Below are 24,257 nucleotides of genomic sequence, written 5' to 3' on the forward strand. Positions count from 1 at the left end.
AACTATTTTTATTATTAACTTTTAGCAAGTGTTTTTTAATTGCTTTTATTTAAAAATTCCGCGGCTCATCCAATCAGAGCAGAGGGGCGGGGCTGTGATCAGTAACTTTAAAGCATTGTTTAAAGACAAACGCTGGCATGTCATAGAGATCGATCAGTCGTCTGACGGACTAAAGCCAGGAAAACATTCCAGCGATATCCGCACATTCACACGTTTCCTGACCGCGGCTCTCAAAGCAAATCACTCCATCAGCTTTTCCTTTGGAGGGAAAAAGCCTTGCATTGTTCGCCCTCCATGTTTCATCTTTTCTTTGTTTTGATTTTGGAGTCGAGCTCAGAAACGGGCAGCTTGTTTTTCCCCATAAAAATATTACAGTGGAAATGGGGATAAATCACACGCCCTCCGGCTGGTGTGGCTGCGGGTTTGGATGATGTTGGATGAGATTGATGAGTCTCTCTTGACTCTCCACACTCATTTAGTTTGTGAAATTGTTTTTTTTCCCCGTCCACAGAGATCACAACAACGTCAGTGCCAGTGATGCTGTCGAGCGCCGCGGCCGAACCCGAGAGCCGGAGCACCGGGACCAGCGCCGCTCCTCCGCTCTTCACCGTCACAGGTGCGAACAGACACCGATCAGTCACGACACTGATCAGCAACACTCTCACTCACATGACAACAACACCAGACGAAGCAGCCAATCACAACTTTTCTTTTGTTTTTATTTCAAATTTATTTATTTTAATTATGTTTTTATTATTTAATGTGTTTTAATTTTATTTAAGTGTTTTAGTTTTATCGATTTTATTTGAAAGTTATTTTAACTGTTTTATTTTGATTTCTTTAATTTTTCATTTTTTAATATTTTTTAGTATTAAATTGCTTAATTTTTAATGTGTTTATTATTATTTATTTAATTTTACATTTTATGATTTGATTAATTTTTAGTTTTAATTTGATTTTATTTTAAAATTATTATATTTTTATTTAAATTTTTTGTCTATTTTTAAGTGTTTTAATTTAATTGGTTTTATTTTAAAATGATTGATTTTAATTTAAAATTATGTCTAATTTTTAGTAAGGTTTTAATTCGACTGATTTTATTTTAAAATTACTTTAATTTTAATTTTTTTATTTCAAATTTTTAGTAAGGTTTTAATTATTTTTTATTTTATTTAAAAAAATATAAATTTATTAAAATGTATTAATTTTAGTGTTTTAATTCGATTGATTTTATTTAAAAAAAAACGTTTTTGTCTAATTTTTATTAAGTGTTTTAATTCGATTTCTAAAAATGATTTGATTAATTAAAATTATATAATTATTATGATCATTTTAATTCTTTATTTAGAATTTTTTGATTTTTGATTTTATTAAAAAAAAATGTCTAATTTTTAGTGTTTTAATTCGATTGCTTTTATTTTAAAATCATTCATTTTTATTTTAAATGTTTATGTCTAATTTTTAGTGTTTTAATTCGATTGCTTTTATTTTAAAATCATTCATTTTTATTTTAAATGTTTATGTCTAATTTTTAGTGTTTTAATTCGATTGATTTTATGTAAGTGTTGGCTTACGACCATCAGACTGATGTGGGAACAATACGAGACGAAGCAGCCAATGAAAACATCCGAGCTGTTTTCATTTGCACTGATTAGATGAGGGAATACAGCACTGGAAACACTGCCATGTTACAGATCGATGTTTTCTGACGTCAGCCTTCTCTTGTCTAGATGGTAAAGGACTATCGAAGGTTGTCCCGAACCAGATGGAGATGACGCTCATCTACCAATCAGCAGCCTGGATTCTGGCCGGCATACTCTTGGCCGTCGTCATCTTCCTCATCGTGGCCGTCCTGGTCAACAAGAGGAAGAACTGGGTCCAGATGTCCTGCTACAGCGCGCCCAAAAAGGTAAAAGTCAGAGTTTATTTGTGCTTACAATAAAATGAAAAAGTGTCGCTGCTTCTCCGAACTCAAGAGCACATGATGTCGTAAGAGCCATTAAAGCTGGAATGAGTGAATCCGTCGTTTGCCAAATGTCAGAGGAGAATGTGTCAAGAGCTTTATTAGATGGCATGAAATGAAGTGTTGCAGCATGGGTAATTAATCTCATATATCATATGAGCGGGTCTGTTATAAAACACTCATGCAAAACAAGGGGTTTCATTCTGAAGTCGACATGAATCTTCCATTCTGACACTCTCATGCGTCTCAATATTTAACGAGAAAAAACATTCTTCAGTATAAAGTCACTTAATTATTCACAATAAAAAACAGGAATTAAGAAATGAAGTCTGTTTTGATGTCATCTTGACGTCTAAAATAGGACTGAATGATATATCGAAATAAAATTGACATCGCGATATCACGAAGACTGCGATAATAAATGTGCCGCGTGTTTCAAAGTGAAGCGCAGCACTGTTCATTTACATGCAAATCAGCAAAATAAAAGTTTAATGTTCAAAATTAAGAAATTCAGACCTAAATATTAGTATTGTTATTTTAAAGTTGCACTATAAAATAAAATAAAAAACTAAGCTATTTTGTCATTTGTCTTGTATATTTCTATAGTTTTTTTACAAAATAATATTTATGTATTAGTTTTAGTTTATTTAGTGAAACTGAATGAAAATGAGAAATGTTGACTTTTGCAACTAGCTGAAATAAATTAAGTTTAAGTTTTCTTATGATTTATTTATTTCAGTTAATGTTTATTAAAGTAATTTCTTTTTATGGTTTTAGTCGTACACGATTTACTATTTCGTTTCCACGATTTACTATTTTGTTCCTGCAATTTGCTAAATTGTGCACACAATTTACTATTTCGTTCCCACGATTTACTGTTTCGTTCCCGCGATTTACTATTTAATTCCCACGATTTACTATTTAATTTCCATGATTTACTGTTTTGTTCCCGCAATTTACTATTTTGTTCCTGCAATTTGCTAAATCGTGCACACAATTTACTATTTTGTTCCCACGATTTACTGTTTTGTTCCCGCGATTTACTATTTAATTTCCATGATTTACTGTTTTGTTCCCGCAATTTACTATTTTGTTCCTGCAATTTGCTAAATCGTGCACACAATTTACTATTTTGTTCCCACGATTTACTGTTTTGTTCCCGCGATTTACTATTTAATTTCCATGATTTACTGTTTTGTTCCCGCAATTTACTATTTTGTTCCTGCAATTTGCTAAATCGTGCACACAATTTACTATTTTGTTCCCACGATTTACTGTTTTGTTCCCGCGATTTACTATTTAATTTCCATGATTTACTGTTTTGTTCCCGCAATTTACTATTTTGTTCCTGCAATTTGCTAAATCGTGCACACAATTTACTATTTTGTTCCCACGATTTACAGTTTCGTTCCCGCGATTTACTATTTCATTCCCACGATTTACTATTTCGTTCCCACGATTTACTATTTCGTTCCCGCAATTTACTATTTCATTCCTGCGATTTGCTAAATTGTGCACGATTTACTATTTCGTTCCCGCATTTTACTATTTCTTCCCACGATTTACTATTTCGTTCCCACGATTTACTATCTCGTTCCCACGATTAACTATTTAATTCCCACGATTTACTATTTCGTTCCCGCATTTTACTATTTCGTTCCCGCATTTTACTATTTCATTCCTACGATTAACTATTTAGTTTCCACGATTTACTATTTCATTCCTGCGATTTGCTAAATTGTGCACGATTTACTATTTCGTTCCCACGATTAACTATTTAATTCCCACGATTTACTATTTCGTTCCCGCATTTTACTATTTCATTCCCACGATTAACTATTTCGTTCCCACGATTTACTATTTCGTTCCCACGATTAACTATTTAATTCCCACGATTTACTATTTCGTTCCCGCATTTTACTATTTCATTCCCACGATTAACTATTTAATTCCCACGATTTACTATTTCGTTCCTATGATTTACTATTTCATTCCTGCGATTTGCTAAATTGTGCACGATTTACTATTTCGTTCCCGCATTTTACTATTTCATTCCCACGATTAACTATTTCGTTCCCACGATTAACTATTTAATTCCCACGATTTACTATTTCATTCCCGCATTTTACTATTTCATTCCCACGATTAACTATTTAGTTTCCACGATTTACTATTTCGTTCCCATGATTTACTATTTCATTCCTGCGATTTGCTAAATTGTGCACGATTTACTATTTCGTTCCCGCAATTTACTATTTCGTTCCCATGATTTACTATTTCATTCCTGCGATTTGCTAAATTGTGCACGATTTACTATTTCGTTCCCACGATTTAACTATTTCGTTCCCACGATTAACTATTTAATTCCCACAATTTACTATTTCGTTCCCATGATTTACTATTTCATTCCTGCGATTTGCTAAATTGTGCACGATTTACTATTTCGTTCCCGCAATTTACTGTTTCGTTCCCATGATTTACTATTTTGTTCCTGCGATTTGCTAAATTGTGTGCATGATTGAAGCCTACTATTTTTTTCCAGTAATTCATTTGCGGGGCTCCGTATTTTTCAGCTTTAAAAAAAAAAAACAAAAACATTTCCGTGCAGATGCACTTCTCAGCAAAATCAGCCCAATCGTCATAGAAACTCTTTTATCACAGAGCATAAAGTTATATAAACATGTCCAGCTTTATCCACATATACAGTACGCTCATGTAACGTGTGATATATATATACTCTACGGTATATATCAACTTTGTGATTGTTTAGATCATCTAACATTGTAACTATTTTATCGCACAGCTCTAATGTGATGAATGCAAGACATGATGATATTAACTCTTTCCCCGCCTGGACGGCGTAATTTTCCAGCTTTGTTTTCTCACTGTTATATGGTAGGGGGCGCTATTACACATCTTCTGAAAGAGTACAGAATCTCTGGATCAAAACACAGGAAAAGAAGCAGCAGAAACAAGAGATAGAAGTGCTGAGTCTTTGAAAAAAGCAGTTTTTCTCATCTTTTTTGTTCAAAATGTTGCTTTTTTTATTAAACGCACTCACATTCAAGTGTTCATAAATAAAGTATAAATATAGCTATCACAGTCATCTGTTGAAATTCTTTTGCAGAAAAACCAAACATTGCATGTTTTTCCTCTCCTGTTCCTCTGTAGACGGTGATCCTGAAAAAGCACGTGAATACGAACTCGGTCGTGTACATGGAGCCGTCCAAAGAGAACAAGTTCCAGAGTGCCATGAGCTTCCCATCAGACGCAGAGCGGATCACCATCCCGCGGGCCAAACTCGCCAACGGACACGGACGCTAAACGCACCTGGACCGGATACTCCAACCGAACGCTGGAGAATCCAGCAGCGACTCATTAGGAGCTTCGGTCTCCGGCAGAAGAATCAAGTATTGTGAAACGCTCGACATCTCGTGCTTTATTAAATGTTTTTATCACGCGTCAACGGGGACGACAGTTTCATGGACATGGAGCTCCGTGCCGTTCTGTGTCAATCCACGACGAAACGTTCAGACGGAACAATCATTACCATTGCGTAAATCCATACGGACCACAGAAAAGAGGAATTTCCAACATATTCCGAGACCTTACAGGACTGGCGTGTTTCCTGACCTCTCAAGTCTGTTTATTAATTTCTATATGTTTTACTTGTAGTTTATCGTTAGTCACTTTTAAGCCTCGTGTCGCGATAAAGCGAGAGACACGACATCCCGACGGCCAGACTGAACACTCCCATGTGTCATGAACAGATGAACTTCACAAGCATCAGTTTCAGTACCCTAGTGAGTCGTCTAACTAGACCGCATCATGTTTATAGTTTACATATTTTATATCTTCCAAATACATCTACAAACCAAGTCGAGGTTTTTTGGTGCCAAAAAAGGCAGAAATTATTTACATTAACATTCATTCGTTTGCTCTCTGACTGTTTTTGATACTGTACCTTTAAGAGATATGTAAATGACCTCTGCTGTGATTGGTGGACCTCTGTCATATGTTAATAATGGTTGTGATGTCATATGAAGTCATTTTTGCGGTTTAGGTTCAATAAACGGGCTGAGGAAGACGTTTACGTAACAAACGAGACTTCAAGAGGGTTATGAGCATCATGATTCTGATCTCATACTATCCAATGAAAAACGGCTTCAGTAAAACATTGTGTTAGTCTGAATGAATTAGATGATTATCGTTCAGAGGGTTTTAAATAACGTCTGAGCCGCTCGTGGGGAATTAGAGCGAATGCAGTTGTTTGATAAATGTACAAAAACCATAAAAAAAAAATAGTAGAGGAAAGTATCTTATTTATTTTTTCACATTTATTTATTAATACTAAACTCTAGTAAGTGATTGCGATTTCTGTCTGGTCTGTGATGTTGGCAGAGAAACCCAAAGCTGCTGTACAGATTTTGTAAACCGTCTGTCTGCTTTATATCTGAGCTTATTTATTTGACCTTTGCCACGTGTCAATATGATCCTCTAGATGTTCGGCTGTAACGCGTACACTTGTTTTTGAAATAAAAATGAATTGTGTGAACTGTCATGTCTGGAGCTTAATATTCCTGTGTCATAAATGTTAAAGTGGACCCATAATGCCCCATTCTCAAGATGTAATATAAGTCTCTGGTGTCTCCAGAATGTGTGTGTGAAGTTTCAGCTCAAAATCCCCCACGGATCAATAATTATAGCTTGTCAAATTTGCCTCTATTTGGGTGTGAGCAAAAACACGCTGTTTTTTTGTGTGTGTCCCTTTAAATGCAAATGAGCTGCTGCTCCCGCCCCCTTTCCAGAAGAGGGCGGAGCTTTAACATCTCAGCAACAACAAAGCTGGAGAATCTCACGCAGCCAAAATGAGGAAAGTGTTCATGATTAATTTGTACCATCGTACTACTAACAAAACACATTTAAAATGTAAGCGAACCAAGAAATTGTAACAATTTTAATACCCGTTTCGGAACAAATCAAGCGAGGTCTGAAAACGCCCTTATTTATATTGATAACTGCATTGCAAAATATGATTTTATTGCAACATTGCCTTTGGCTAAAGATATTATGCATTGTTAAATATTATTGCGCAACATAATTAACTTCTGGGTCAAACTTCTTAGAGATGTGCGAGATGACAAAATCTTAAATGCATAATTTTAACTTGTCAGCTAATAGTAATTACGTCATGACATCAAAATGTTAAAAATTGAACAGTGGCTGCAAAACGAATGACTAACTTACTATTATATGTTTATATAAATATATACTAACAGCAAATCTCATCTGATTGATGATTTATATCGTCTCTAAATTAGGAAAGATCAAACACAAAAAAGGGTTTTCAAGCATCAAAATAAGTAATACATCAGAATGGATCCTGTTTCACTTTTTTGTTTTTCTGATCAAAAATTAAATATTCATTTTTACCATGATTTATTGAAGATGCCCACTAAAATGTCATTCAGTGTAACAATATTGTCAGGGATATTTCCAATAGAAACCTATTTATGCCATATTAAAGACTAATTACTTTTACCCCAAATTACATTTTTAAACTTTGCCACTATTCTAGGTTTTGCACATTTGTCAGCAAATTATTTTTATTCATTTAAAATGCAATACAATTTAGTATGCTCACTTATTTTTTACATATTTTAATATGTAAGGGTCAGAATAAGTGTGTTGTCTCAATTTTTACAGAAATACAAGTGTTACACTGAATGATAATGGAACATTTTCACCCACATTTTGATATTTTATTCTCCCTAAACGTATTTGAAACCTGAAAACTAGACATTTTACTTGCATTAAATGTGCTTTTTATGTCAATAAAATCACTTTTTGTAAATTTCTATTGATGTGGACATCTAAAGGTCTTTATCATCTACCTCTAAACTGATCAATGTGACTATAAGACTAAGATATTATAAACAAATATACTGCTTTGAAATAGTTTATTGTGAAACGAGATATGAAATGAGAATTTATTCTGCACTCATTTTAGCTGCTAAAAAACATCAAGACGACGTGATATGGGAAAATATTTTATTTCCTTCAGTTCAGGACTGTACAGTATTTTGTGTGTGATTTCATCACAGGAATCGTCAATAACATGATTGATTACTGGACCCTTCAATCAGCCTTTGGCATTGAATCCGCTGTATAAAAACACCTTCGTCTGACTGCAGACGTGGAAACCGTTCGTTTCTACAGGGCCGTGACAGCAGCGATCAGAGGAGGATCTTGTAATAATCATCTCTGTAGCTGTAAAGAACGACCACAGCGACCCTGAAACACACACACACACACACACACACCAGGTTCAATATTTATATATTCTTATTTTCTAACTTGAGCAGAATTCCATTTTTTTTTTTTAAGAATGTTCTTAAATGAGGAAAACCTTGAGTTAAATCCCCAAATGTTAAATATTTACTATATTTACTGGATTGTTTCAGATATTAATAAACACAAAAATCAAGAAAAGCTCGTGAGGAAATTAGAAACAACTGTTTAGAGAATCCAAGAAGATCCTTTAGTTCCCAAACACAGGGAAGTCATATCCGTTCCTCCAAAGAATTACGAGAAAAATGTTAGTTAAAAACTTGAAGCATGATTGGAGGGAGTCGATGGCAGATGTTTTCAGCTCCGTGAGAGAACAGCAGAAAGAGCCTTTAAAGATCAGGATCAGGTTTTATGATTCTTAATAAAAGCGTCTGGAAACGTGAGCGGCTTCTGAAACGCGGCCCGGTTTGTGAGGAGATCCGACAAAACACGCTTTACAACGACAGCTTTCCAAGATAAAAGCTGCTCGGAATTTATAGCAGTTAAACTACAAGATAACCTTGGAAAACCGTGACGATATCTTTATAAACACACAAAACTCTAATTATATGATGTATTTTTACAATCAGAACAGTGTATTTATAACATTAATGAAATGAAAATTGAAAGAAAATTATTTACTTTCTACTGTAAAAGATGATATTTTGAAATGCATTGGAAACAACATTAACTTCCACTGTATGGACAACAACAAATAAACAAAGGAAGTCACTGGGAATGGAAACTGAAATATTTGCACCTGATAAATGATAAAAACATTAACAGCCAATCAGAATCCATCCTCCTTTAACCCTCTTTGAGAAGTGGTGAAAAATAACAGGGTTTTTTAATTATTATTTCAATGAAATGAATGTTGTATATTTTAGTCCACTATTGATTTTTATTTCATATTTTGTATTTTATTTTATGGTGCTAAATTATATTTATACAATAGTTATAATCCATTTATTCACTTTTTGAGCATAAAAACGGTCATAAATCTTGAATGGTTTGGAGCACACACTGAAGTTTAGCGTCTTTTTAAAGACGACACATGGCAGATTATTGCTGAAGTAAAAAAAAAAAAAAGTTTAAAAAAGTGAACAAAAAAAGTTATAGAATTTTACGCTTATTGTTATGAAAAATGGACAAAAATACAATTTTACAGTTTTATATGGAATACATATTTTACTCTAAAACTGCAAGAAAATCACAGCCATAACTCTAAACATGTGTTCCAAAATTTAGCTTGATATTTCAAAAAATGAGCTTTCAGTCAGATTTTGTTTGGCCGCAGTACCAGAAGCTTCCACTAGATGAAACTTGTGTCGCATTCATTCCCATTCAAGTGTGACACTTTTCTTCTCGACTGTTTAACCTTTTCGAATCATGTCCAATTTTTCGGTCAAAAATGACTGAAGGGCACCAGAGGGTTAAAGGGTTAATCACCCTCATGTCGTTCCAAAATTCTGCATCTGTTTTAAAAGAAGATATTTTGAAGAATGTTGGTAAGCAGCTTCAGTTTTTAGAGACCAACATTCATCAAACTATCCTCTTTTGTTCATCAGAAGCAGGTTTGGAATGACATTAGTGAGAGTAAATGATCATTTTAAAGCAAAGGATGGATTTTCATTTGCTGTCAATGTTTTTTTGTTCTGAAAGTGACTCCACACACTCGGAATAAACAGAGCGCTGTTATCTGATGTTGTAGATAATATGGTAGTCATGACAGTTATCATGCTTGATGTAAATGGACTTTTAATCGCTGGAAAAGCACCTTTTGTAGATTTTGAAGTGGTGAATCTGTTCACAGATGCATTTGAGGTAGCGCTGTTTGGGCAGTCGAGAGAGAAGCGTCTTCACGCTGATGTTGAACTGCTCCTCGCCGTCAAACTGAGGAAGAAAACAGAGTTAAACACTGAAGAACGACGAGTCATATTTGATCATAATGTGTGTTCAATTCATCCAGAATCAGCCTGTGAGGTTTGAGTGCAGGGATATTATACTTCAATAAATCCTTAAACATTTTCACTATTCGAAATAAAATAAACAACTGAAATAAAATAAAATATAAAACTGAAATAGAAATATAGAAATATAACTGTAGAATAAAATATAATTTAAAGTGAAATTTAAAAAAACTGAAAATTTTGAAAAACTGAAATTTGAAAAAAAAAAAAAAAACTGAAAATTTGAAAAACTTAAAATCTTGAAAAACATGAAAATGTGAAAATTTAAATTTTGAAAAACTGAAAATTGAAAAACTAAAATGTGAATAACAGGACATTTTGAAAATCTTTGAAAAAAAAAAAAAGTTAACTTATTTTATTTCAGCTATTTGCCCAGGCAACATTTATCAGTTTCATTTAGTTTAACTTGATGTATTAAAATAAAACAAACTAGAACTGAAATATGAATTATAGTCATATTTAAAGGGTTAGTTCACCCAGAAATGAAAATAATATCATTAATTACTCACCCTCATGCCGTTACACACCCGTAAGACCTTCGTTCATCTTCAGAACACAAATGAAGATATTTTTGATGAAATCCGATGGCTCAGTGAGGCCTGAGCAATGACATTTCCTCTCTCAAGATCCATTAATGTACTAAAAACATATTTAAATCAGTTCATGTGAGTACAGTGGTTCAATATTAATATTATAATATTATAAAATTTTGTTTTTTTGGTGCACCAAAAATATTCTCGTGGCTTTATAATATTAATATTGAACCACTGTACTCACATGAACTGATTTAAATATGTTTTTAGTACATTAATGGATCCTGAGAGAGGAAATGTCATTGCTCAGGCCTCACCGAGCCATCAGATTTCATCAAAAATATCTCAATTTGTGTTCTGAACATGAATGAAGGTCTTACGGGTGTGGAACAGCATGAGGGTGAGCAATTAATGACAGAATTTTCATTTCTGGGTGAACTAACCCTTTAATAAAACCAGTAACTAGTAAAAATGACAAAAACATTTTAACAACTAAAATTAAAATAAATAAAAAAATCTAATAGTTTCTCAGTGACACTAAAATAAGCTTTCTGTCACACTGCTGAACTGGTGAGCAACTGAAGGTCTTTTTTAGTGTGAAATCTCCCATCATTCTCAGTTCCTCTGTAAACACGAACAGGCCGTTCTCATTCTGGAGGAGAGGGTTTCCCTCATCACGAGGAAAGCCAACACAGGATCCCCCTCTTCCGCACTTTTCCACTGGAATGCCTTCTATTGACTGAGAATAGCTCATAATAATAGTGGGCGGCACGAACCTCGAGGGACAGGAAGTTGATGAGCGTTTCCTTGGGCAGATCGACCTGAGGAATGCGACAGGAGAGATTGTGAAGGTCACTTCTACAGACACAATGGAGTCTTATCTGAAGAACAGCGCAGACGGACGTGGTACAATGTAAACACAGCATACCAGTCAACAGGAAGTGCTCAAAATGTGCGTTAACAGGGTGAAAGTGCCACCGAAGGACCATTGTTTTCATAATCAGGGTTTCTGCAGGTTTGATGAAGGTCCTTTTTGAGGAATAAATGACGTCACAATACGGCAATATGTTATGAGTTGAATTACCAACATTTTCTTTACTTTTGATTCATTTTACAAAGAAAAATAGCTTGAATAGCTCCAAAACACTAGAATATGAAATCATTTTTACTGTCCCTTCCTCAGTATTTGTCTTGTTTTCCAGTACAAACCAATGGGGTCAGAAAAATATTCTTTATTCAAAGAGAAAACAAGTTTTCATACCATATTATTGACATACATGTGTTCCTGTTGTAAGAATAAACTCAATTTTATTTAATTTCTAAGAAAACAAGACTTCTCATATTAATTTTGCGTCTCCAGTAAATATATCTTGATGTATTTTTACTGGAAAACAAGACAGAAATGCAACGTTTAATGCGTGACCTTGACTCGTGGAAGGGTGAATTACGACCTTCAAGGCCCTCAGAAAGCCTGATAAACAGTGAGTGCATGACTGTGTTTGTGCGCAGCTTCTTCTGCTGCTGTGATCTACAGTGACATCTGAAGCCTAACTCGGGGTTAAAGGGAGTTCTGCAAACTCTAATAACAGAGAGCTACACCAAACCACTATATTCCCACATAACCACTAATTAACTAAATATGCAAACGATGTAAATCTCGCTGACAAGCGCTCCCCTCCTTTTGCTGTTTACGCTTCACTTGGAGAATCTGGTGTGTGTGTGTGTGTGTGTGTATACATGGGATTGCGACTAAACAGATATAACACATTATAGTTTGAAGATTGCGCTCGGATCTGCACTCACATGCCTCTGCTCTTGGTGCTGTCAAAATAAAAGTCCTGTCGCTTTCAAAATAAAGGCCTTTGCCACAGAAACACTTGCCGATCATTTAAATATGCCGATGTTGCCATATACTGTTCGACCACTAACGTATATCTTGAATGCAATGCAAGTTGCTTTAGATAAAAGCTTCAGCCAAATGCATCCGTGTTGATCTGAAAGCAGGAAATGACATCATGTACTTACGGCCAACACTTCGATGTCGTTGCTCTTGCTCTGTAAATTGCTGCTCAGATTCTGCAGTCGCGTCTGAATCTGAAAGACAGCATCAGATCATGTTCATAACGCACAGAAAACAGACTTTTCATCATATATGCGAAACATTTCTGATTATTATCAGTGTTGAAAACAGATGTGCTGCTTCATATTTTTGTGGAAACACATTTTCAGGATTATTTGATGAAGAGAAAGATTATTTATTTGAAATATAAAAACTATTTGTTGAACTGCTCCTCGCCGTCAAACTGAGGAAGAAAACAGAGTTAAACACTGAAGAACGACGAGTCATATTTGATCATAATGTGTGTTCAATTCATCCAGAATCAGCCTGTGAGGTTTGAGTGCAGGGATATTATACTTCAATAAAAACATTTTCACTATTTGAAATAAAATAACTGAAATAAAATATTTTTTAAAACATTTTATTTTTAGCTATTTGCGAGGGCAACGTTCAATTTCATTTAGTTTATTAAAATAAACTGAAAAAACACAAAATTTGAAAAACTGAAATATGAAAAACTTAAAATACAAAAAACCCAGATTTTTTTAAACTTATTTTATTTCAGCTATTTGCGAAGGCAACATTTATCAATTTCATTGTTTAACTTGATGTATTAAAATAACTAAAACTAAAAAAAAACTGAAAATTTTGAAAAACTGAAATTTGAAAAACTGATAATTTTGGGAAAAAATGTATTTGAAAAAATGAACATTTGAAACAGTTTTGGGGAAAAATAAATTTGAAAAAATGAACATTTGAAAAACTGAGTTTTGGAAAGCTGAAATTTGAAAAACTGACAATTTTGAAAAAAAAAAAAAAGAAAAAAATGAAAATTTGAAAGAATTTTGAAAAACTAAAATGTGAAAAATCATTTTATTTTTCAGGATTATTTGACGAATAGAAAGATTATTTATTTGAACTATAAAAACAATCTGAAGCAGGATGACTGTTTTCAACATTGATAATAATCATAAATGTTTCTTGAGCAACAAATCATCAAATCATCATGATTTCTGAAGGATCATGTGACACTGAAGACTGGAGTAATGATGCTGAAAATTCAGGAATAAATTACACTTTACTATATATTCACATAGAAAACAGCTGATTTACACTGGAATAATATTTTAATGTATTTTTGATTAAATAAACGCAGCCTCTTTCAAAGACATACTCATTATTCCACACTTCTGAGCAGCAGGTTAATAAAGCTGAGCGCAGGATGGCAGGGGTTCATGTTCGCTGACTCATCACTAGACGGGTCTGAGTCAGTATTTGGGCGTCTCTGCTGGCCTGAGGACTCACGCACGCTGAATTAAACGCAATTGAGCTGAAATGAGCACAGAGCGCTTCTCATGGGGCATGACTGATTCAAGACTTTCTCCGTGTTCGATAGCTTGATGGAGTGTGAAAACGTCAAAGCGAAGTTTGTCAAAAGGCAACACTGGGATTGTGGAATAATGGGAAATTCATTAAATAAACAAGCGCGTGCGACTGTGAGGGGAACGTATATTCCCTACAGGCACAAGACGAGGAAGAAAACGTGTTTCCCATGATGTCAGATGTGAGATCACTGTGCAGACCTGCGTCTCGTATCTCCGGCGGGAGCTGGCGGAGATTTTCTCGGGCGTCACGAGGTTCACGTTCATGGACATGCCGGCGTTGCTCCCGTGGGACTCAGACAGACCTGACGGACACCAAACACACGACAAGATGAAGACACGAGGCTTCATTCAAACATCTGCTGGAGACACTGTAGAGTATCGAGTCTGTCGAGGTTTAATAACTTTAACCACCATGATGAGTATATTACATTTTATAATTATAATTCCTTTCTAAAGGGCAGGAAAAGTTCTGCAAGTGTACCCGAGTTTCCCTGCGATGATCCCTTTGGATTCTGGAGAGAAGCGCTCTCAGAAATCTCTCTGATGGGCAGAGATGAGAGAAAAAGCATCAATTTAAATGGAGAAATCAGCTCTATTGTTTACGGCTGTAAAGGTCGGCGTCTCTCACCTGTTTCTCTCCTCGGAGAGTTTGATCCGGCTCTTCTGGATGAAGTGGTCGACCAGATCCGACTCGGGAATTCTCTTCTCCGACTGACGGTCTTTCTCGAAAGACTTCACCTGATGGGAAGAGAAGAGAGCCAGTCCAATCACTTCACTTATACAATACAGATCGTTTCAAAGCAGCTTTACATTAATAAAGAGGAAATTAACAGTGTTAATGTTGTGAAATTCATAATATGTGAAACTGATTCAATTTCAGCAGTAAAGCAGCTCTACAATAGAGTCTAATATTTAGATCAATTCAGTTCAAGTTTTGTTCTCATCAAATCTACAATATTTCTTCTCTAGTGCAGGTGTTGATGTGATTTACCTTCAGGTAATTTCCTTCTTTATCGGACACGAGGATCATGAAGGTGATTCCAGCTTGTCTGCAATGTTCCAGAAGAGCTTCCTGTGACTGTGGCACAAAAACACACGTTTACACGCACATATCTGACTGCATTCATAAGAGTGTCAAAACTATTGTTTAATCATTGTGTTTTGACGATTGATACAAGCTTATTCTGCCCAAGAATCGCCCCGTAAAACTCATGAGGGAATTAACAATCATTATTATTTCACAATACTAGAATGTACATTTCCTGAAGAAAATGTAAATGGTGCTTGCAGTGGCAAAATTCGCCACTCGGTTGCTAGGGTAACCTGGGTGGTTGCTAGGCGGTTGTCAAGCTAGGCGGTTGCTATGGTAACCTGGGTGGTCGCTAGGCATTTGCTAAGGTACTTGGGGTGGTTGCTAAGGTGTTGCTAGGCGGTTGCTATGGTAACCTGGGTGGTTGCTAGGCATTTGCTAAGGTACTTGGGGTGGTTGCTAAGGTGTTGCTAGGCGGTTGCTATGGTAACCTGGGTGGTTGCTAATGTGTTGCTAGGCATTTGCTAAGGTACTTGGGGTGGTTGCTAAGGTGTTGCTAGGCGGTTGCTATGGTAACCTGGGTGGTTGCTAGGCATTTGCTAAGGTACTTGGGGTGGTTGCTAAGGTGTTGCTAGGCGGTTGCTATGGTAACCTGGGTGGTTGCTAAGGTGTTGCTAGGCATTTGCTAAGGTACTTGGGGTGGTTGCTAAGGTGTTGCTAGGCGGTTGCTATGATAACCTGGGTGGTTGCTATGGTAACCTGGGTGGTTGCTAGGCATTTGCTAAGGTACTTGGGGTGGTTGCTAAGGTGTTGCTAGGTGGTTGCTATGGTAAGCTGGGTGGTTGCTAAGGTGTTGCTAGGAATTTGCTAAGGTACTTGGGTGGTTGCTAAGGTGTTGCTAGGCAGTCGCTAGGGTGTTCTGGGTGGTTGGTAGGTGGTTGCTATGGTAACCTGGGGTGGTTGCTAAGGTGTTGATAGGCAGTTGCTATGGTAACCTGGGTGGTTGCTAAGGTGTTGCTGGACAGTCACGAGGGTGTTCTGGGTGGTTGGTAGGTGGTTGCTATGGTAACCTGGGGTGGTTGCTAAGGTGTTGATAGGCAGTTGCTATGATAACCTTGGTGGTTGCTAAGGTGTTGCTAGGCATTTGCTAAGGTACTTGGGGTGGTTGCTAAGGTGTTGCTAGGCGGTCGCTAGGGTGTTCTGGGTGGTTGGTAGGTGGTTGCTATGGTGTTGCTAGCCAGTTGCTAAGGTACTTGGAGTGGTTACTAAGGTGTTGCTAGACAGTTGCTAAGGTGTTCTGGGTGGTTACTATGGTAACATGAGTGGTTCCAAATAAATGACACTTCTTTTAAAAACATTAATAAAATGTAATGTTTCCAAACTTTTGACAGGTACTGTAAGTGTGGTGTCTTGCCTCAAGAATGTTTAGATATTTGTACTGGAAAACAAGAACTACTGAAGAATAATGGCACTTTTTTTGTTCAGACCAGCATTACACTTCTCTCTTCTTCTGTAAGGCTGTGTGTGAGAGAGAGAGACAGACGGATACAGACAGAAAGACAAGCGCAGGAACTGACAGAGAATAATCTACTGCGACATCAGTGTTGGTTCGACACGGGAAGCATCAATGATGTCAAACCTCTGAAGCTGTAAGCAGCCATTCACTCGTCTGCGAGTGAGAGAAGCTGATTCAACCCTGAACACAGTGTGCTGTCTGTATCCGGCTCAGTCCGTGAGAAACAGACGTCTCTCTGTGCTGTATCTCACACACTCACACACACCTTTCCAAACTGAGACTGTGAAACTGCAGCTCACAGTTCAACGACATCCAAACCCAAAAAACACACTTTCATAAACTTCACCAGCAACCAAGAACCATAAATGGCCAGAAATGTTTCTTTAAAACAAACTGTCAGCAGGACGCTTGGCACGCTTTCTTATTGCCTTTATTCCCTATCATGTAATCATCATAAACAGGTATCACATCCTGTGAAAACTGCTTTAAAATCAGACATCGTGTTATCATGGAAATGGTCATTTAAAACCTTTTCACTGGCTCCTCCCCCTAGTGGGCAGTGTCGTGTTTCAATTTTTGTGAAATCAACTTCAAAATGTGGAACAACTTGGTTAGAAATTATTTTGTAAAATCCATATTTTGTACAAAAAATATAATGTTTAGTACAGTACATTTGCTTTACAGTAAAACATTCTTTACTTCTGATGAGTGTTTGCTGATTAATATTCCCTTACTCCCTAAAAGTAACCAGTCACGTTACTTAATTATTTTTTATGGAAGTTACTTTTTAAAAGTAATGTTACAATATTGTCTTACCCCCGTCAAGTAACGTCATGATATTCATTTTAAAAGTAACTTTCATAAAAAAGTAACCTGTTAAAATATTGTTACTCCCCAAAAGTAACCAATTACAGTTACTTTTTATAAAAGTTACTTTCAAAAGTAATGTTACAATATTCCCTTACTACCTAAAAAGTAATGTCACATTACTTATTTCTTTTAAAAGTAACTTTCATAAAAAGTAACTGTTCCAATATAATTTTACTCCCCAAAAAAGTAACCATTACATTACTTAGTTACTTATTATGAAAGTTACTTTTAAATGTAATGTTACAATATTGCCTTACTCCCTAAAAGTAGCCATTCACGTTACCCAGTTATTTTTTATGATAGTTACTTTTAAAAGTAATGTTACAATATTGCCTTACCCCCATCAAGTAACGTCATGTTATTCATTTTAAAGGGCACCTATTATGCAAAATTCACTTTTACATGGTGTTTGACCATAAATGTGTGTTGGCAGTGTGTGAGCAAAACCACCCTAGAATGAGAAAAATCCACCCAGTGTTTTTTTTACAATCTCAATAATTCATAAGCACTGTCTCAGAACGCCCTGTTCTAAGATTGCTCTCGCTGTGACGTAGAATTGTGCTAAGCCCCACCCACGTGGTTTGATTGACAATCTGGTTTTGGCATAGACCCCGCCGTCGGTGATCTGTCAACCATCCTCCATTGTTTCAACGACAGCCGGTAATGTCTCCTAAGAAACATAAGTGATCTGTTGTGGGATGTAATAATGAACATAATAGTTTTCACTTACTTCCGACATCAGAGCCACTGAAAACGCAGTGGATGGATTTTATTTACGAAGGAAAGGCGCCACTCAAAATCCCAAAATACGTTTATGTTTGCGTGAATCATTTTTTGACTGACTGTTTTGAGAACGAGGGTCAATTCAAAGCAGGTCTTGCTTCAAAGTTAATCCTCAAGTGTGGATCGTTGCCTACTGTTCGCGATCCAACGTCACCTCCAGAAGAAGTAAGTGTATTTAATGTTTTTTGAGCAAATAGTAATTTCAGTCGATGTCAGCCAATTCAATAACAAATGCGTCTAAAGTTGTTGTCGTCGTCGTAGAATGTCTGTGTATATAATTTAAACCTTGTTTGTATAGTGTGTATCTAACGTACTTAGCAAACGTTATCACAGTATTTGTGTTTGTAGTTTCAAAAAATTGCGCGAACGTTATCACAGTGTGTGTATGCGTGTGTGTGTTGCACATCCATAATTGCAAAGGGGACGCGATTAAAACTCTATAAGTACATAAATGTATCAAATAACCATTCAGAGACGTCCTGCTCCATTCTCAATTGTGTTTCTTCTGCCGGAGTCTCTTCATCATCTGGGTCTGATTCCGGTTCAAACATGTACGGCTGAATGCCATACAAAACAGCGGGTCTCTCACTCTCAGCCATTGTTTATTGCCATCGGTATGCAAGTTACGCCCTCATCCAAAGGCAGGGCGGGGATATGCAGCTCATTTATGTTTAAGGTGGTACACACCAAAACAGCTCTTTTTAAAACAGGCCCCAAAAATGACATTTTCAAATGCTTATAATAAATTAACTGTGGGGTATTTTGTGCTGAAACTTCACAATTACATTCTGGGGACACCCAAGACCAATATTGCATCTTGTAAAAAGGGGCATAATAGGTGCCCTTTAAAAGTAACTTTCATAAGAAGTAACTGTTAGTAATATTAATATTAAAAGTAATATTATTTTACTGCCCAAAAAAGTAACTAATTACATAAGATATTTTTATGAAAGTTACTTTTAAAAGTAGTTACAATATTGCCTTACTCCCTAAAAAGTAACGTCACGTTACTTGTTACTTTTAAAAGTAACTTTCATAAAAAGTAACTTAAAATATTGCGTTACTCCCCAAAAAAGTAACCAATTACATTAATTATTATTTATTTAAAGTTACAATATTGCCTTACCCCCTAAAAAAGTAACCATGTAATTCATTTTAAAAGTAACTTTCATAAAAAGTAACTGTTACACTAAAAAGTAACCAATTACAAATGTTATTTTTTATGAAAGTTACTAAATGTAATGTTACAATATCGCCTTACTCCCTAAAAAGTAATGTCACGTTACTTATTACTTTTAAAAATAACTTTCATAAAAGTAACTGTTATGCTACTTTGTTACTCCCCCAAAAAGTAACCAATTACATTACTTAGTTACTTTTTTATAAAATTTACTTTTAAACGTGATGTTACAATATTGCCTTACTCCCTAAAAAAGTAACCAGTCATGTTACTCATTGCTTTTAAAAGTAACTTTCATAAAAAGTAACTTAAAATATTGCGTTACTCCCCAAAAAAAGTAACATCATGTAATTCATTTTAAAAGTAACTTTCATAAAAAGTAACTGTTACACTACTTTGTTACTCCCCAAAAAAGTAACCAATTACATTACTTAGTTACTTTTTTATAAAATTTACTTTTAAACGTGATGTTACAATATTGCCTTACTCCCTAAAAAAGTAACCAGTCATGTTACTCATTGCTTTTAAAAGTAACTTTCATAAAAAGTAACTTAAAATATTGCGTTACTCCCCAAAAAAAGTAACATCATGTAATTCATTTTAAAAGTAACTTTCATAAAAAGTAACTGTTACACTACTTTGTTACTCCCCAAAAAAGTAACCAATTACATTACTTAGTTACTTTTTTATAAAATTTACTTTTAAACGTGATGTTACAATATTGCCTTACTCCCTAAAAAGTAATGTCACGTTACTTATTACTTTTAAAAATAACTTTCATAAAAAGTAACTGTTATGCTACTTTGTTACTCCCCAAAAAAGTAACCAATTACATTACTTAGTTACTTTTTTATAAAATTTACTTTAAAACGTGTTACAATATGTTACAATAATGTTACAATATTGCCTTACTCCCTAAAAAGTAACCAGTCATGTTACTCATTGCTTTTAAAAGTAACTTTCATAAAAAGTAACTTAAAATATTGCGTTACTCCCCAAAAAAAGTAACATCATGTAATTCATTTTAAAAGTAACTTTCATAAAAAGTAACTGTTACACTACTTTGTTACTCCCCAAAAAAGTAACCAATTACAAATGTTATTTTTTATGAAAGTTACTAAATGTAATGTTACAATATCGCCTTACTCCCTAAAAAGTAATGTCACGTTACTTATTACTTTTAAAAATAACTTTCATAAAAGTAACTGTTATGCTACTTTGTTACTCCCCCAAAAAGTAACCAATTACATTACTTAGTTACTTTTTTATAAAATTTACTTTTAAACGTGATGTTACAATATTGCCTTACTCCCTAAAAAAGTAACCAGTCATGTTACTCATTGCTTTTAAAAGTAACTTTCATAAAAAGTAACTTAAAATATTGCATTACTCCCCAAAAAAAGTAACATCATGTAATTCATTTTAAAAGTAACTTTCATAAAAAGTAACTGTTACACTACTTTGTTACTCCCCAAAAAAGTAACCAATTACATTACTTAGTTACTTTTTTATAAAATTTACTTTTAAACGTGATGTTACAATATTGCCTTACTCCCTAAAAAAGTAACCAGTCATGTTACTCATTGCTTTTAAAAGTAACTTTCATAAAAAGTAACTTAAAATATTGCGTTACTCCCCAAAAAAAGTAACATCATGTAATTCATTTTAAAAGTAACTTTCATAAAAAGTAACTGTTACACTACTTTGTTACTCCCCAAAAAAGTAACCAATTACAAATGTTATTTTTTATGAAAGTTACTAAACGTAATGTTACAATATTGCCTTACTCCCTAAAAAGTAATGTCACGTTACTTATTACTTTTAAAAATAACTTTCATAAAAAGTAACTGTTATGCTACTTTGTTACTCCCCAAAAAAGTAACCAATTACAAATGTTATTTTTTATGAAAGTTACTAAACGTAATGTTACAATATTGCCTTACTCCCTAAAAAGTAATGTCACGTTACTTATTACTTTTAAAAATAACTTTCATAAAAAGTAACTGTTATGCTACTTTGTTACTCCCCAAAAAAGTAACCAATTACATTACTTAGTTACTTTTTTATAAAATTTACTTTAAAACGTGTTACAATATGTTACAATAATGTTACAATATTGCCTTACTCCCTAAAAAGTAACCAGTCATGTTACTCATTGCTTTTAAAAGTAACTTTCATAAAAAGTAACTTAAAATATTGCGTTACTCCCCAAAAAAAGTAACATCATGTAATTCATTTTAAAAGTAACTTTCATAAAAAGTAACTGTTACACTACTTTGTTACTCCCCAAAAAAGTAACCAATTACAAATGTTATTTTTTATGAAAGTTACTAAATGTAATGTTACAATATCGCCTTACTCCCTAAAAAGTAATGTCACGTTACTTATTACTTTTAAAAATAACTTTCATAAAAGTAACTGTTATGCTACTTTGTTACTCCCCCAAAAAGTAACCAATTACATTACTTAGTTACTTTTTTATAAAATTTACTTTTAAACGTGATGTTACAATATTGCCTTACTCCCTAAAAAAGTAACCAGTCATGTTACTCATTGCTTTTAAAAGTAACTTTCATAAAAAGTAACTTAAAATATTGCATTACTCCCCAAAAAAAGTAACATCATGTAATTCATTTTAAAAGTAACTTTCATAAAAAGTAACTGTTACACTACTTTGTTACTCCCCAAAAAAGTAACCAATTACATTACTTAGTTACTTTTTTATAAAATTTACTTTTAAACGTGATGTTACAATATTGCCTTACTCCCTAAAAAAGTAACCAGTCATGTTACTCATTGCTTTTAAAAGTAACTTTCATAAAAAGTAACTTAAAATATTGCGTTACTCCCCAAAAAAAGTAACATCATGTAATTCATTTTAAAAGTAACTTTCATAAAAAGTAACTGTTACACTACTTTGTTACTCCCCAAAAAAGTAACCAATTACAAATGTTATTTTTTATGAAAGTTACTAAACGTAATGTTACAATATTGCCTTACTCCCTAAAAAGTAATGTCACGTTACTTATTACTTTTAAAAATAACTTTCATAAAAAGTAACTGTTATGCTACTTTGTTACTCCCCAAAAAAGTAACCAATTACAAATGTTATTTTTTATGAAAGTTACTAAACGTAATGTTACAATATTGCCTTACTCCCTAAAAAGTAATGTCACGTTACTTATTACTTTTAAAAATAACTTTCATAAAAAGTAACTGTTATGCTACTTTGTTACTCCCCAAAAAAGTAACCAATTACATTACTTAGTTACTTTTTTATAAAATTTACTTTAAAACGTGTTACAATATGTTACAATAATGTTACAATATAGCCTTACTCCCTAAAAAGTAACCAGTCATGTTACTCATTGCTTTTAAAAGTAACTTTCATAAAAAGTAACTTAAAATATTGCGTTACTCCCCAAAAAAGTAACCAATTACATTAATTATTTTTTATTTAGTTACAATATTGCCTTACCCCTTAAAAGTGATCACACTTTCATAAAAAGAAACTGAGTAATGTAATTGGTTACTTTTTTAGGCAGTAAGGCAATATTGTAACATTACTTTTAAAAGTAACTTCTATAAAAAGTAACAATGTCTTTTTAGGTCTATGTTAAAGCCGCAAGTTTAAACCGCGCATCAGATCTGAGTTCAGCTGTGTGTCGTCGTCCGCTGTAGATTCAGCCTCGTGTTTTTGCGACCTCTAAAACCCGCTGCTGTGTTTGTGGACTCTGCTAACGGCGCATCCAACATCTCACAGCTTTTGGCCACATGTCCTTCATCACACCTCATGTGGAGAGAGATTTGAGCCTGTTTGTGTTGTAAAGTCAAGCATTGGAACGGTCCAGCACATGTGAGAGATGGCAGTAATCATGAGGAACGACGCTCTGCTTCATTAGCGCTGAAGCCGATCCCTCACACTGAGCGCTAATAAGCAGAATCAAGGGGGTTTTTATCTTCAGTTCTACAATGTGAACGCAGACTAACCAATCAAAACTAAATTTCATAATACTGTATGACACAGCATGTGACGACTGACCTGCGACACGTCATAGACGATGTCTGATGAGACTCCAGCCGCCCAGAGCTTCTGAATGACTTTAATGGCTCTGCTCATGGAGGACTGACCCACAGGAACCACCAGAACGTCACAGGAGCTCACAGGAGGCTGACAGACAGACACACAGACAGTGTGATCAAACCGTTCCGGCCAATGACAGACACTCGAGACTGAAGTCTGGATCACACCGGCGTGACACTCACAGGTTCCTCCATATTCGCCACGGCGGAGCAGATCTTATCCAGAGCGATGCTGGCGCCGACTGCTGAGGGCACCGGACTGGACACCGTCGGACCATGAAACTCCATGATCTGACAATCACAAAAGCACACAATCAATCATTGTTCAAAGAGATTTAAACGCTGGTCGGTTTTGTACAGCTGTGACTTGTGTTGGCATTACCAGATGATCGTAGCGTCCGCCCGCTGCCAAGATGTCAGGGACGGTCCGTTTCCGTTTCCTAATGAACGCCACAAACTGGAAAATGACGCCACAGTGATGCTGGACCTTATAGACCAAACCGAGATTCACCACCACCTACACGACACATGACACACACACTCGGATGAAGAGGA

At 34.9% G+C, this 24,257-nt stretch overlaps 2 protein-coding genes across 6 annotated transcripts in view; one reads left to right on the forward strand and one right to left on the reverse strand.

The window, feature by feature from the left end:
• LOC137006433 (cysteine-rich motor neuron 1 protein-like) overlaps positions 1-6,627 on the forward strand; it is a 51,761-nt gene extending 45,134 nt beyond the window's left edge. The window contains exons 13-15 of the mRNA XM_067367196.1: positions 512-616; positions 1,731-1,909; positions 5,135-6,627. Coding sequence (XP_067223297.1) covers positions 512-616; positions 1,731-1,909; positions 5,135-5,287 — 437 coding nt within the window. The 3' untranslated portion in view covers positions 5,288-6,627. The remainder of the gene's footprint in view (positions 1-511; positions 617-1,730; positions 1,910-5,134) is intronic.
• A 1,383-nt stretch (positions 6,628-8,010) lies between these two features.
• The window catches only part of eif2ak4 (eukaryotic translation initiation factor 2 alpha kinase 4), a 49,442-nt gene continuing 33,195 nt past the window's right edge, over positions 8,011-24,257 (reverse strand). For 4 of the 5 annotated variants that reach the window (XM_067366669.1, XM_067366670.1, XM_067366668.1 and 1 more), the window contains 11 exons: positions 24,085-24,219; positions 23,886-23,993; positions 23,662-23,790; positions 15,232-15,318; positions 14,869-14,978; positions 14,722-14,780; positions 14,439-14,542; positions 12,822-12,890; positions 11,573-11,617; positions 10,071-10,186; positions 8,011-8,257 (listed from right to left, as the gene is read on the reverse strand). In XM_067366669.1, the coding sequence (XP_067222770.1) occupies positions 8,200-8,257; positions 10,071-10,186; positions 11,573-11,617; positions 12,822-12,890; positions 14,439-14,542; positions 14,722-14,780; positions 14,869-14,978; positions 15,232-15,318; positions 23,662-23,790; positions 23,886-23,993; positions 24,085-24,219 (1,020 nt within the window). In that variant the 3' untranslated portion in view covers positions 8,011-8,199. Of the gene's footprint in view, positions 8,258-10,070; positions 10,187-11,572; positions 11,618-12,821; positions 12,891-14,438; positions 14,543-14,721; positions 14,781-14,868; positions 14,979-15,231; positions 15,319-23,661; positions 23,791-23,885; positions 23,994-24,084; positions 24,220-24,257 lie in introns of those variants that run through there. The other variant, XR_010892481.1, reaches the window with a different exon arrangement.

This window comes from Chanodichthys erythropterus, chromosome 18, assembly GCF_024489055.1.
Source record: "Chanodichthys erythropterus isolate Z2021 chromosome 18, ASM2448905v1, whole genome shotgun sequence".
In the NCBI taxonomy this organism is placed as follows: Eukaryota; Metazoa; Chordata; class Actinopteri; order Cypriniformes; family Xenocyprididae; genus Chanodichthys; species Chanodichthys erythropterus.